The 11,806-nt window shown below is 34.9% G+C and overlaps 3 protein-coding genes across 3 annotated transcripts; all 3 read right to left on the reverse strand.

Annotated features, from left to right (window-relative positions):
- Positions 1-202: 202 nt before the first annotated feature.
- Positions 203-2,599, reverse strand: LOC113871631 (ubiquitin-like-specific protease 1). The gene is made up of 6 exons (XM_027508728.1): positions 2,436-2,599; positions 2,178-2,345; positions 1,974-2,084; positions 1,805-1,886; positions 1,610-1,699; positions 203-262 (listed from the first exon to the last, which is right to left on the reverse strand). Exons 1-6 carry the CDS (start codon positions 2,597-2,599, stop codon positions 203-205), a joined length of 675 nt encoding a protein of 224 aa, XP_027364529.1.
- Positions 2,600-5,547: 2,948 nt separating this feature from the next.
- Positions 5,548-10,233, reverse strand: LOC113871632. The gene is made up of 3 exons (XM_027508729.1): positions 10,119-10,233; positions 6,306-6,991; positions 5,548-6,165 (listed from the first exon to the last, which is right to left on the reverse strand). Exons 1-3 carry the CDS (start codon positions 10,231-10,233, stop codon positions 5,548-5,550), a joined length of 1,419 nt encoding a protein of 472 aa, XP_027364530.1.
- A 90-nt stretch (positions 10,234-10,323) lies between these two features.
- On the reverse strand, positions 10,324-11,163 carry LOC113871633 (mannose/glucose-specific lectin-like). The gene has a single exon (XM_027508730.1). The coding sequence runs from the start codon at positions 11,161-11,163 to the stop codon at positions 10,324-10,326; it is 840 nt and encodes a 279-aa protein (XP_027364531.1).
- Positions 11,164-11,806: the final 643 nt, after the last annotated feature.

Consider the following 11,806-nt stretch of genomic DNA (forward strand, 5'->3'; position numbering starts at 1 on the left):
CCCACCAAAGTGCAAAACAGTTGGAGAGTCTGTATAAACTACCAGAGACTAAACCAGGCAACCAGAAAAGACCATTTTCTATTACAATTCTATGATCAGATGCTGGAGAGGTTAGCTGGTAAGTCTCATTATTGTTTTCTTGATAGTTTTTCTAGTTATTTCTAAATATGCATAGCACCTAAAGACTAGGAGAAAATCAATTTTACATGTCCATTTGGCACCTCCGTCTATCGGAGGATGCCTTTTGGCCTATGCAATGCTCCTGCCGCATTCCAAAGATGTATGTTAAGCATTTTCTCTGACTTAGTGGAGCACTGTATAGAAGTTTTTATGGATGATTTTACTATATATGACCCATCTTTTTCTGCATGCTTAGCTAACTTAGAGAAAGTTTTGAAAAGATGCATAGAGACTAACCTTGTGTTAAATTTTGAGAAATGTCATTTCATGGTAGAACAAGGTGTATTTCTAGGCCATATCATATCTGAAAAAGGCATTGAGGTAGATCTTGAAAAACTAACTATTATTTCACAATTGCTTTACCCCTCTTGTGTTTGAGAGGTTTGTCTTTTCTTGGCCATCACTACACCAAAAATGAAATCTAAGAGTAGTTCCGCTTGAACTAAGAGAGCGGTTAGTGGTGCTTTAAAATCATGTGCTATCCAGTGTTGTCACTTTTGCAGAGCGGTTATTTAACTGCTCCGAAATGTACATTTTGGAGAGTTGTTTGGCGGTTAACCACTCTCAGAAGTTCACTAAAGAGAGCGGTTAAGCGCGTAACCGCTCTTGCAAATGATAGCATTTTGGAGAGCGGTTAAATTAGAACCGCTCTCAGAAGTTCACTTTGGAGAGCGGTTATGCGTGTAACCGCTCTCAGAAGTGAATTTTGGAGAGCGGTTATTTATTACCACTCTCCAAAGTGAACTTTTGAGAGCGGTTCTAATTAACCGCTCTCCAAAGACTATAATTTGTAAGAGTGGTTTAACGCATAACCGCTCTCTTTAGTGACTTCTGAGAGTGGTTCAAATTTAACCGCTCTCCAAGTTTACTTCTGAGAGCGGTTCTTCTAGAACTGCTCTCCAAAGTTAAGAAAAATTTTGTAATATTTTAATAAAACTGGCATAAAACCTTTTTTTATAGCATACCTGGTATTATACAGTATTTAGAACCAATTCAAACATTATTCAGAACCAATTCAAACAGAATTCAGAACCAGTTGAAACAGAATATAATTCTCAAACAGAGTCTGATATAGTAGAATTTCAGAGCTATTTGCACATTGTATCATTGAATTACAACTCACATGTACAGATTACAATCAAATCAGAGTCTCATATTTACACATTTTTCCTAGGGTTGAAAGAAAATTGTCTAAATATTGTAAAAGAACACTAAAAATCTATTGTGCTTAATGTGTCCTTTAAATATCTATGGTACAGATATGCACACCACTCCTTTTGAAATTGATAAATTTTGTTGTCAGGAAAAGTTGGAATCTGCACCTTTAGAAAGTACTGAAATACAAGGACAAGGAAAACAAAGCTTATTTAATTAAGTGAAATAATAAGCATATGGCAAACGAATTTGAAAGTAAGATTATTACATTTACTGGGATTACAGTTTGTCCATGGTGCAAAGCATCCCCAATGAATAGACACACATAATATCCACAGTCGTCATTATTTGTTTGCTTGGGACACTGTGGAAGATAAAAGTCAAATAAAACAACATTAACTATGAATGATATACAGTGTAATTACGATTTAGCTGAAAATGTGTGACATGAGATATGATATAGTCTTACCTGTACAGTGACCCATTTTGTTTTACTCATCTTTGTACTAGAGGGCTGCACTCCCCTCTCTGCTCGATACGTGACAAGAGCACTAAAAGTCGTACGTGAACCAAAGAAATTAGATACATTTGAACCACTTAACATTAATCATAGTGTATTGACATAAATGAATGCTTACTTATTAAATAGGTTTTGCATGTGTGTTCTGATCTTCAGCTGCTTGCGTAGATGGTCCATGTAATAAATAGTCTCGTCAGCAGTATTGATCGCAACCAAGACCCAATGTTGCCTACCATGAGCATAAATATCATTTTAAGATTACTAAGTTATATGCTAAATTATAAAACATAAAGTAGAGTCTCAATGAGATCAATTGACTTACCCAACATTATAAGGTACAAAAATCAAGTGATCTTCACCCATATGACGCTTCAACATTTCAGCTATATGTTGATGTGCGTTCGGATTGAGCGCTTCATCCATTTCATACGAAGATATAAATGAGAATCTATTTGCCATTGTCCCATGCAAATAAGCTTCACACAAATATCTTGTTTTGCATAAGTAGAATTGAACATTAGTGGTATGAATGAGGCGTTAAAAGTTATAAATTGACTATATAATTTGAAATTTAATGTACCGTATGTAAAGGTTAATGCTAGAGGCACTCAACCAATGTCGACGTATGACCTCTATGATGTTTTCCTTCCCTAAAATGTCACAAAACTCTTTACCCCAGTGTTCACTTGTCAGTTGAAATGTAGCTGTATCAATGGCTTGATCACTTCTCACAACCAGCTTCATCATATCCAAGCATGCAGCACCTTAGGCTTCTGCTAACTTAAGAATCTCCGATGACACACAACCAGTGCTACCTTTATTGGATGCACCAGCAATGGACTCTTTTGAGTAGCCTGTCTCTTTCCCTAACCCTTTACCTGATGAAGGGGCAACCTGAAAAGAACAAACCCTTTTAATTGTAACATCTAGCAACAGGAACTATAAAGAAACACGTTTACATACCTTGGGTCTTAAAGTGATTAGGGACAATGGCCAAGCAACATAAGTACCAATGGCATCTCTCAGGGAATACAAGTTTGCTTCTTCATTTGGGACAGGCAGTGCAGAGTCCTCCTCATGTCATTGCACTACCTCTATAGAAACCTTACCATGCTCTGGAGGAAGAGCCATATTATGTAAGGAGTCCCCAGCCACTGTATGATATACTTTACCTCTTGTAACCAGGCGAAAAGGTTTGTTCAAGTATAGCATACAGTCATGTTCACCCTACAAATGAAAGTTTGTTATATTACGCAATAATTAAATCAAAAGTATTAAACATTATAAGGTAAATGATAATTTACTGTAGCGTCAATACCTCTGGAATCTCAACAGATGCAATTGGTGTGCGACTGCCTCTATAGCTGGTAGAAGGTGCATCTACAGGTGTTTGGGGACCAATATCTACCATCGGTTGCATTTGAGGAGCTATATTGAAAGGGGGTGGCATACATAATGGTGGGGACTGAGTAGGGTTAAATGGCATCTGACCTGACATGAATGGGGGTAGTCCCTAACTCCCTGTCAACTGTGTCATTATATTGGTCAAATATACTACCCAATGCTTCATGTTTTGCCACTCGGTAGATGAAGGATGTGGACATGAACCTGGCCAAAATGCAGATTTTTGGGTCACCCCAAAACCTACAGCCCGAACGCGACCTGGATGCTCTCTTACACCAAGTGCTTGAGAGAGTATGTCATTTCGGGCTGTTGATTCAGTCTCAGCGTCTGGAGTGACCTATGAAAGGGTTTCCTACAATAAAGATAACAATTAACCATTAGGTCATTGTAGGAGAATTCAAAATTAAACTTAACATATTTGAAAATACTAACACTTTTGTATTTACTACTTACAAATTCATTGATCATTTTTTTAACTCCTTCGTTATCAATGCTACCTTTTTTATTTACCCTAACAGGTTTCTAAAGGACATGTCGAGGTACTGAGGTCAAATTAGACCCAGATGTAGCAATCTACACAAAATTAGACCCATTAAAATCCCTCGTTAATAGGTTTAACATAAGACAACACATTAGCATCACATTGTTACATAAGACACAAATATACATACCAAGTCTTGCTCTAACTGAGCATATCCCTTAGCTGACCTCCTGTATCTGTACGACATTCCTTTCGCCCTTTGTGCATTAGCCTCACTTTCTTTCTAAAATTAGGCATTCAGAAACGTACAAATCAATACAAATTGTGATGGTGACAGTAATTTGAAGTAATAATGTGTGACATGGTACCTTGAAAGTCTCTGTACAGCTTTGGTTGACAAAGTCCACCCAATGATCAGTGACTGTGATGAATCTCTGATACTTCTCCAGAGAATGGGGGACACAATTTCTATCTTTGTCACAAATATGTTTTCTCAAACGTGTCCGGAATGCACGAAGGTCCCGTCCAGCTAAAGACAGAACAAAATCTTTGTGAATAGGAGCCACATCAAAAGTTTGCTACATTGGGAACAAAAAACAATATCAGATATGCCCTTTTCGGTAAACCAATATGCAATAACTGAAATGATTCATCTTGTGTACCTCAACTTGCTCCCAAATGTGGTCTTTAACATTTGTAGGGACATTTGTCCAATCAGAATAACTGATTGACACTGTACTCCTAGTAACAAAGCCAATAAAATGTGCAAACTTTGATCTGTTAGGGTCTATCGGTTGACCCTTTCCATTCCAGCCAACCTATATGCAAATATAAACCATAAAGTCAAATTAGTGTTTGATGATATTAGCATAAAAGATTCCTACAATATCATTACAAAATTCATTGATGGTGACAATTTACCTGTAGCTTTTGTCCTAACTTTCTTGATTTGCTAATGGACTTAAGTTTGGTAATCCCTCTACCCTTTTTCTTATTTGCCCCATCTGAGTGATGAGGGGGACTCCCGTCCATGTTATCTAAGAAGTCATCTCTGTAACAAAAAAGGTAAAGGTTAGATATAATTTATTACATTCACGGATAAAGTAAAATAATAAAAACAAAATATAATCAATTCAAATAAAATAATAGATGCATCTTTTTCTTTTTTTAGGAGCCTTACTATGTTTCATATGACCTTTTATTGAATGAAATGACAGATTTAACCAAATGCCCTCTTCATGATCATGTCTTGCATAAATATCCTCGTCATCTGTTAATGTATCTGCAATTGACATGTGTTCAACACTCCTCAAAGGATCGTCATCGACATTAACTTCTTCTTCTGTTAATTCTCCATCGGTGAAAGCATTTATTTTATTAGACGTTAGCACAATTGACCATGACTTGTCTACGCCTGTGATGCAAGGATAAACGAATCATCTTGGTAACCGACCTTTTTAAAATCCACCCTTATAAAGCCCTTATCGTCAATGCGAACACCATTGTTGTTGTCTACCCACTTGCATCCAAAGATTGCTACATGAAAGTTAGTGTAATCCAACTCCCATATATGTTCAATGAATCCAAAGTATGACATATTTGCATATATTGGATTTTTATCCTTTGCACTGGAGATATGTAATGATTCAGCAACCAAAGTGACCCCACTATTCTGCATTGTGCTTTGGTCGTCATGCCGTTTTGTGTAAAATGTGAACCCATTTACTAAGTACGAAGTGTATGAGAAGGCATCAATATAAGGACCTTTTGACAACCATCAAATCAATTCTGAAACCGATGTGTTCCTCTATTTCAACTGTTCACCAATATGTTCTTGTAGCCATCCAATGAATCGCACATTATGTTCTTTTGTTATCCAATTATCACCTCTGGTTCTACGCTTCAATGTCTCTTTGTGCAAGCTTCTGTATGGTTCAATTTTAGGGGTGTTTTGTAATACATGCAAGTGTGGTTGTTCCCATTGCAGTCTAGGGACCTCTATTTGTTGACAACCACTGCTACCTTCCCCTAAAGTCCTTCCATGGTGATGTGATTTTGGAATGCCACATGATTCAACATTTGACAGATATTCAGAACAAAATTCCACTGCTTCTTCCACTAAATATCGTTCAGCAATACAACCCTCTGGTCTGCTTCTATTCTTAACATACCCTTTTAAAATCTTCATATATCTTTCAACGGGATACATCCATCGCATATATGCAGGGCCACACAATTTTGTCTCTTCAACCAAGTGAATAGTCAAATGAACCATAATATCAAAGAATGACGGTAAAAAATACATTTTCAGCTCACATAAAGTTTTAGCTATTTGGTTTTGCAAACTTAGTAATCTCCCAGGATCAATCACTTTGCTATATATTGCCTTGAAAAAGAAACACAACTTCGTAATTGCCACGCGAACCTTTTTGGTAGAATAAACCGTATAGCAATAGGAATTAAATTCTCCATTAATATATGGCAATCATGAGACTTCAATCCTTTTAACTTTAGGTTCTTAAGTGATACAAGACTTTTAATGTTTGATGAATATCCCTCTAGAACCTTGACTGAATAAAGAGTCTCACATATAGCACGTTTTTCATTTCTAGACAGGGTACATGCTGTTGGAGGTAAAAAGGTCCGTTTTCCCTTCTTCACTGGAGCCAAATCGGATCGTATTTCCAACTTCACCAAGTCAAGTCTTGCATTGATGCCATCTTTCTTCTTTCCCATGATGTTTAATAACAAACCAATCACACTTTCACAAACATTTTTTTCAACATGCATAACATCAACAAAGTGTCTTACGTATAAAGATTCCCAGTACGGTAACTGAAAGAAAATTGACATCTTCCAACCTGCGGTTGGAATTTGTTTGGCAAAAGGTTTTCCAAATGTTGTTCTTATGTGTTTAATCTCATCAAAAAAATTTGATCCACTCTTCAAATAAGGACATTGACGTACTTCGTAACTTCCATTAAAAGCTTTTTTCATTTTTCTAAAAGGATGATTTTTTGACAACCACCTACGATGCCCCATGAAAACATTTTTGTGACAATGGTCTAGTCTTATATAATCTATTTTTTCCTGACATATTGGACATGCACATTGACCTTTGATGCTGTAACCAAAAAGATTTCCATATGCAGGAAAGTCATTAATTGTTCCGTACATTGCCTTCATAGTGAAATTTTCATCTCTAAATCCGTCATATACTTCAATGCCATTATCCCACAACAACTTCAAATCTTCAATTAAAGGAGACAAGTACACATCAATGTCATTTCCAGGTTGTTTAGGACCAGAGATTAACAACGAAAGCATCATATATTTTCGCTTCATGCAAAGCCATGGAGGTAAGTTATACATTATTAAGATCACAGGCCATGTACTATGGGTGTTACTTTGCATGCCATGTGGATTCATTCCATCGGTTGCTAATGCAAAACGTATATTCCTTGATTCATATCTTTTAGGGTCAAAAGTTATGGTATTTAATGATCATTATGCTTTGAAATTTTTGTTAAAAAAGACAGATTCCATGCCTAGGCTCATAAGATGGATGCTTTTACTTCAAGAGTTTGACTTAGAAATCAAAGATAGAAGTGAAACTCATAACTTGGTAGCAAACCATCTGAGTAGAATAAAGGGAGTCCCTGAACTCATTCCACTCAAGGACAGCAAGGAAAGTGCTAGATGAAGGACTATAGTGGCATTCCATTTTCAAGGACTCTTGGCAAACATACTCTACATATAAGAAATGCCAAAGGTCAGGAGAAGTGATCACTTAGAGACAAGAAATGCCTTAGCAGCCCATGCTGTACTATGACATCTTTGATGTCTGGGGTATTAACTTCATGGGACCCTTCATTGTATTTGGCAAAGCATGTCATTTACCAATGGAGATTGAACACAAAGCATATTAGGTGGTGAAGACCTACAATCTGCACTATGATTCAACTAGAGAACAAAATATAAATAAAATTTATATATTTTTGTATAAAAATATAAATAAAATCACATCATGCATGAATTTTAAGAATAAAGGAACTTAATATGAGTTGTTCTCAAGAATCATTTTCACACATCATAATATTAAAAAATTTATATCTATTTTGTTTCAATTCCAAATAAAGTGAAACCAGTGAAAATAGTTTCATTAATAAGTCTATTTTTATACAAAAATAAAGATAAAAATAACGTCACACAAAGATATTAAAATGAAATTGAATCAATATTAAAACGAAATTGAATTAAGTCATATTGTCCCTAGAATACTATTTTCATGGATCAGAATTTTAGAAAAATCATAACTAATACAATTTAAATCTAAATAAAATAAAATCAGTGGGAAAAGTTTCAAAATTTAATTATCTACATGAATAAAATACTGACAAAAATTTTTGCAAAGGTTTTCTCATATGTTACATTATTTGCAGTTTAGTCCTTTTATTTTATGTTAATTGCAATTAGGTCCTTTTTCCAAAACTTTAAGAAGTCAGGTTGTCCAGCATATTTTTCCCTTTCCTCTAAGTCATTGTCCAGGTCTCAATATGGTCAAAAACATTCCTTTGGTCCTACTACTCATGTGATTAATTAATTTAAACTTCTTGAAGTCCATTTATGGTCCAATCATAGTATTTTCTCATCTAAAAGTCCAATCCTTCAAATTTAATTTCATATCTTGGTCAATATTCGGATGATTCTTATACTTCAGAGGTTCCAAAAACTGTCCAAGAGTCCAAAGCTTATTTCTTAGTAATTTTTCTATTTTTAAATCATTTTCCTTTTTCTCTTTCATTCAAAATCTTTAAAGATACATTTAAAATATTATTTCAAGTCAAGATAAATCCAAAATATCAAGAATACTATGATAATACAAGCTAATATCTTAGAAAATTTTTGTGATTTTTAAAAATTTGAAAAAAATAAACCCAGCGACTTCCAACTATTAACTAAGGACTAACCTTTCTACTACTACGCTACCTCTGCTCGTGCGTATAACATTTGAAACACAAATATAATTACAGGATTTCTAAATAATCTAAAGCATTGAGATCCATCTCTTAAAACATCAAACACATACTGATGAATTATTTGAACAAAATAAAATAAATACTTTTATATTAAAACTTTTTTAACCAAAATCATAAAATTTCGTAAAACACATTGAATTATCCTTGAGAAAAAAGGAAAATCACATTATACACGTGAACATAGAAGGGAGCAAAAATGAAGATGTTACATGTTGGATTGTTGCTGCATGCACACCTTGGCAGATTTATGTTCCAAAGTAATCACTACCCTTTTCCATAGTGAATACTTAGACAACACATTGATTATTTTGCAATGCATTCTTCTTACACAAGTATTGCCCACCTACTGCCATCTGCATATTATCTCATATGAAGTTTGCACTATTTTCCTGCATCAATTGCTTGCCATACTGCACATTGGAGTAATTACTGCTATTTCACATAGTAATTACTATAACAGCACTACACTTCACAGTAATTACTCCGATATCTACTCTCATTGTGAATCTAGGAGTGTACAAATTTTATTGCATTTTGCTGCATCCTTGTGCAATCAACTCACTATCTCTTTTCATTTCCCTGCAGCAAAATGGTGAACACCCCTAGAAACACCCCTAGAACTAAGAGGGCCATGACTGTTGGAGCTTCTTTATCCCAACCTTCACCTGCACATGATCCTAGGTTCAGATTAGTTGCCCATGAGAACTATTACAGAGCTAATATAGTGAGGAGGCAGATAGTGTAGGACCGCAACTTTGACATCTAAGAAGGAAGCTACCCTTAATTTTATGAAGAAATTCATAAGACGGGATGAGACATTTTCACTACTTGTCCTAGAAACGAGTGGAAAGAGATCACCCAGGAACTTGCACAAGTAGTGAAATCAAATATTAATTTTTTAAAAGAGAAAACTCTTTTTAAAAATCAAAACAAACATGCTCTAATTAATTACGTTTTTAAAAGGTTATCCAAATATACCTAAGAGCTGGGCACAAATTTACCAAAAAAGAAACATGATTTCTTTGAAAAATGAAAATTCAATCATCTCCATCTCAGACTTTTATTTTTGATGAATTTTCAATGAATGACGTTTTTGTTTACATCCAAATTTTTTACGCAATTCTTATACACTTTCATGACATAAAAAAGAAGAATTAAAACTTCATCTCGTTTTCTTTTATCATAAGAGATATGGGTGTAACAAGAGTAGTGTAAAGTAATCTAATATATAATTATCATCGTTCTTTCAAATAAAAGAAATTAGATGTTCCTTTTTATTTGTCTCGAGGATGAAGAGGGGTAATTTAACAAGACAAATTGATAGTAATGTATAAATTACCAATTGATAGCTGCCAGGAAAAGCTCACAAAACATGCACCCCAATTTAAGCGAACAAGAAATACAATGATTATTGGTTTAATAACACCAAACATGGCCCTGTTAGGGAAACGCATTCGCAGTACAAAATTCATAGAACTGTTGCACAATTATAGGTTTGACTTGTCAAGACCATGCGTCTCTTTGTTATTCTCATTACAGCAATTCTAGATTAGTGAATTGAAAGACCAGGAAAGAATGTCATGTGTTTCAACCACTAGACCAGTGGCACCTGAGAAACCAATTCTAACCCATTCCGGTAGAATAACACTCAAATCAATGTTTTGTGAGACGACGGTTGGTTGAATTTGAATATTAGGATATGATACTGAGGCTCTCAATTCCTTTGCATTAGAGTTGTAGCTAATAATAGCTTTTGCAATTGATCTTTCCGGAACAGAATTAATAGGCCAATCTTTATGCTCCTTTGATTCAATAGAGTTTATGTCAATTCCAATATGAGGAGCAATGGCTGTAGGAATGGGATCCCATTCATTTCCAAAGCTGTCAAATTCAATAGCCACAATTTGGTTTTTCGCTTCGTTGAAAGCAATTTCAGGATTGAATAGTCCAAGGAATCCCCCGAATGAATTTTTTGGTATTATAGGATCATCATTGGATGGTATGATAAAGAAGGACAACCCATCAGCATGAATTTGTGAACCAGCTGAATCTACCACGAAAGTGAACTCTGTTTCAAAGTTTGCATGCTTTCCTGTGCTCTTGTCCCAGAGATGCACGCGTGGAATATAGACTACTCGACCAACACTCTTTAGTTGAACAGTAACAGTACCGTTTATTTCATCTCTTCTTGTTAATTGTATTACACCACTTAATGGACGTGCATCGCCAAGAAAACGCAAACTTCCCAAGTCTTGTGCTTGCCCAAAATTTGGGAAGTTGAATGAAAGTGATTCTGACTTAACGCTGCTTAGTAGCAACAATAATACGAGGAAAAACACAAGGAAAGCAGGAAATGGTGCGTGAGTTTTTAGATGTTTACTCATAGTTGAGATTATTTGAGAACTTGGTTGGGTGTAAGGCAAACCGAGATGTTTAAGATGTGTATATATATATATATATATATATATAGGCAATATAAGGCTTACATTGTAATGATGAATAAAAAAATTTCTCAAAAGGCACCTAACATAGTAACCTGTGTGGTCAAAATATAGAAGGTGTAAAATCCTAGGAATGATATATATGTTATATATACAACTTAGGACTAGTGTTTGTCTCAAATATATGTCTGCTTACATTGGAACATAATCATTGATATAGCTATGTTTCGAAATATGAATGAGCGACGGCAAAGACGTAATATTAAGCTATTAGCTGTCAAAAGTGAGAATGGCATTGTAGCTGGAGAATACTGACCCTAATATTGAACTATTGCAGTCTTACGTACCATTTTGTTACTACCCCAATCATTATCCATTTTGGGTGTGGGGTCAATGTTTGCAATATGATGCCTTAGAATTAACAAACAAAATCAGTGTTTAATAGTTTTTAATTCTTTCCATTTTATTTACTCATAAATAACTTATTTTTCAAAGCTATGGCGTGATATCTAATTCAGAGAAAAAAAATATAGATATATATAGATAGATAAATTTCAACAAGCATGAACAAAATCGTATTAAAATA

This window comes from Abrus precatorius, unplaced genomic scaffold, assembly GCF_003935025.1.
Source record: "Abrus precatorius isolate BTA unplaced genomic scaffold, Abrus_2018 Scaffold7, whole genome shotgun sequence".
Taxonomy (NCBI): Eukaryota; Viridiplantae; Streptophyta; class Magnoliopsida; order Fabales; family Fabaceae; genus Abrus; species Abrus precatorius.

Coding starts and splice junctions, on each gene's coding strand:
- LOC113871631 (XM_027508728.1), bottom strand. CDS start 2,599: ATGAAGCTGGTTGTGAGAAGTGATCAAGCCATTGATACAGCTACATTT. Junction 1,700..1,804: donor CAAAATGGGTCACTGTACAG/GTAAGACTATAT, acceptor TATCTTCCACAG/TGTCCCAAGCAAACAAATAA. Junction 263..1,609: donor ATGGACAAACTGTAATCCCA/GTAAATGTAATA, acceptor GGAATGCGGCAG/GAGCATTGCATAGGCCAAAA.
- LOC113871632 (XM_027508729.1), bottom strand. CDS start 10,233: ATGCGTTTCCCTAACAGGGCCATGTTTGGTGTTATTAAACCAATAATC. Junction 6,992..10,118: donor TTCCTGGCAGCTATCAATTG/GTAATTTATACA, acceptor CTTTAATTGAAG/ATTTGAAGTTGTTGTGGGAT. Junction 6,166..6,305: donor AGACTCTTTATTCAGTCAAG/GTTCTAGAGGGA, acceptor TCTACCAAAAAG/GTTCGCGTGGCAATTACGAA.
- LOC113871633 (XM_027508730.1), bottom strand. CDS start 11,163: ATGAGTAAACATCTAAAAACTCACGCACCATTTCCTGCTTTCCTTGTG.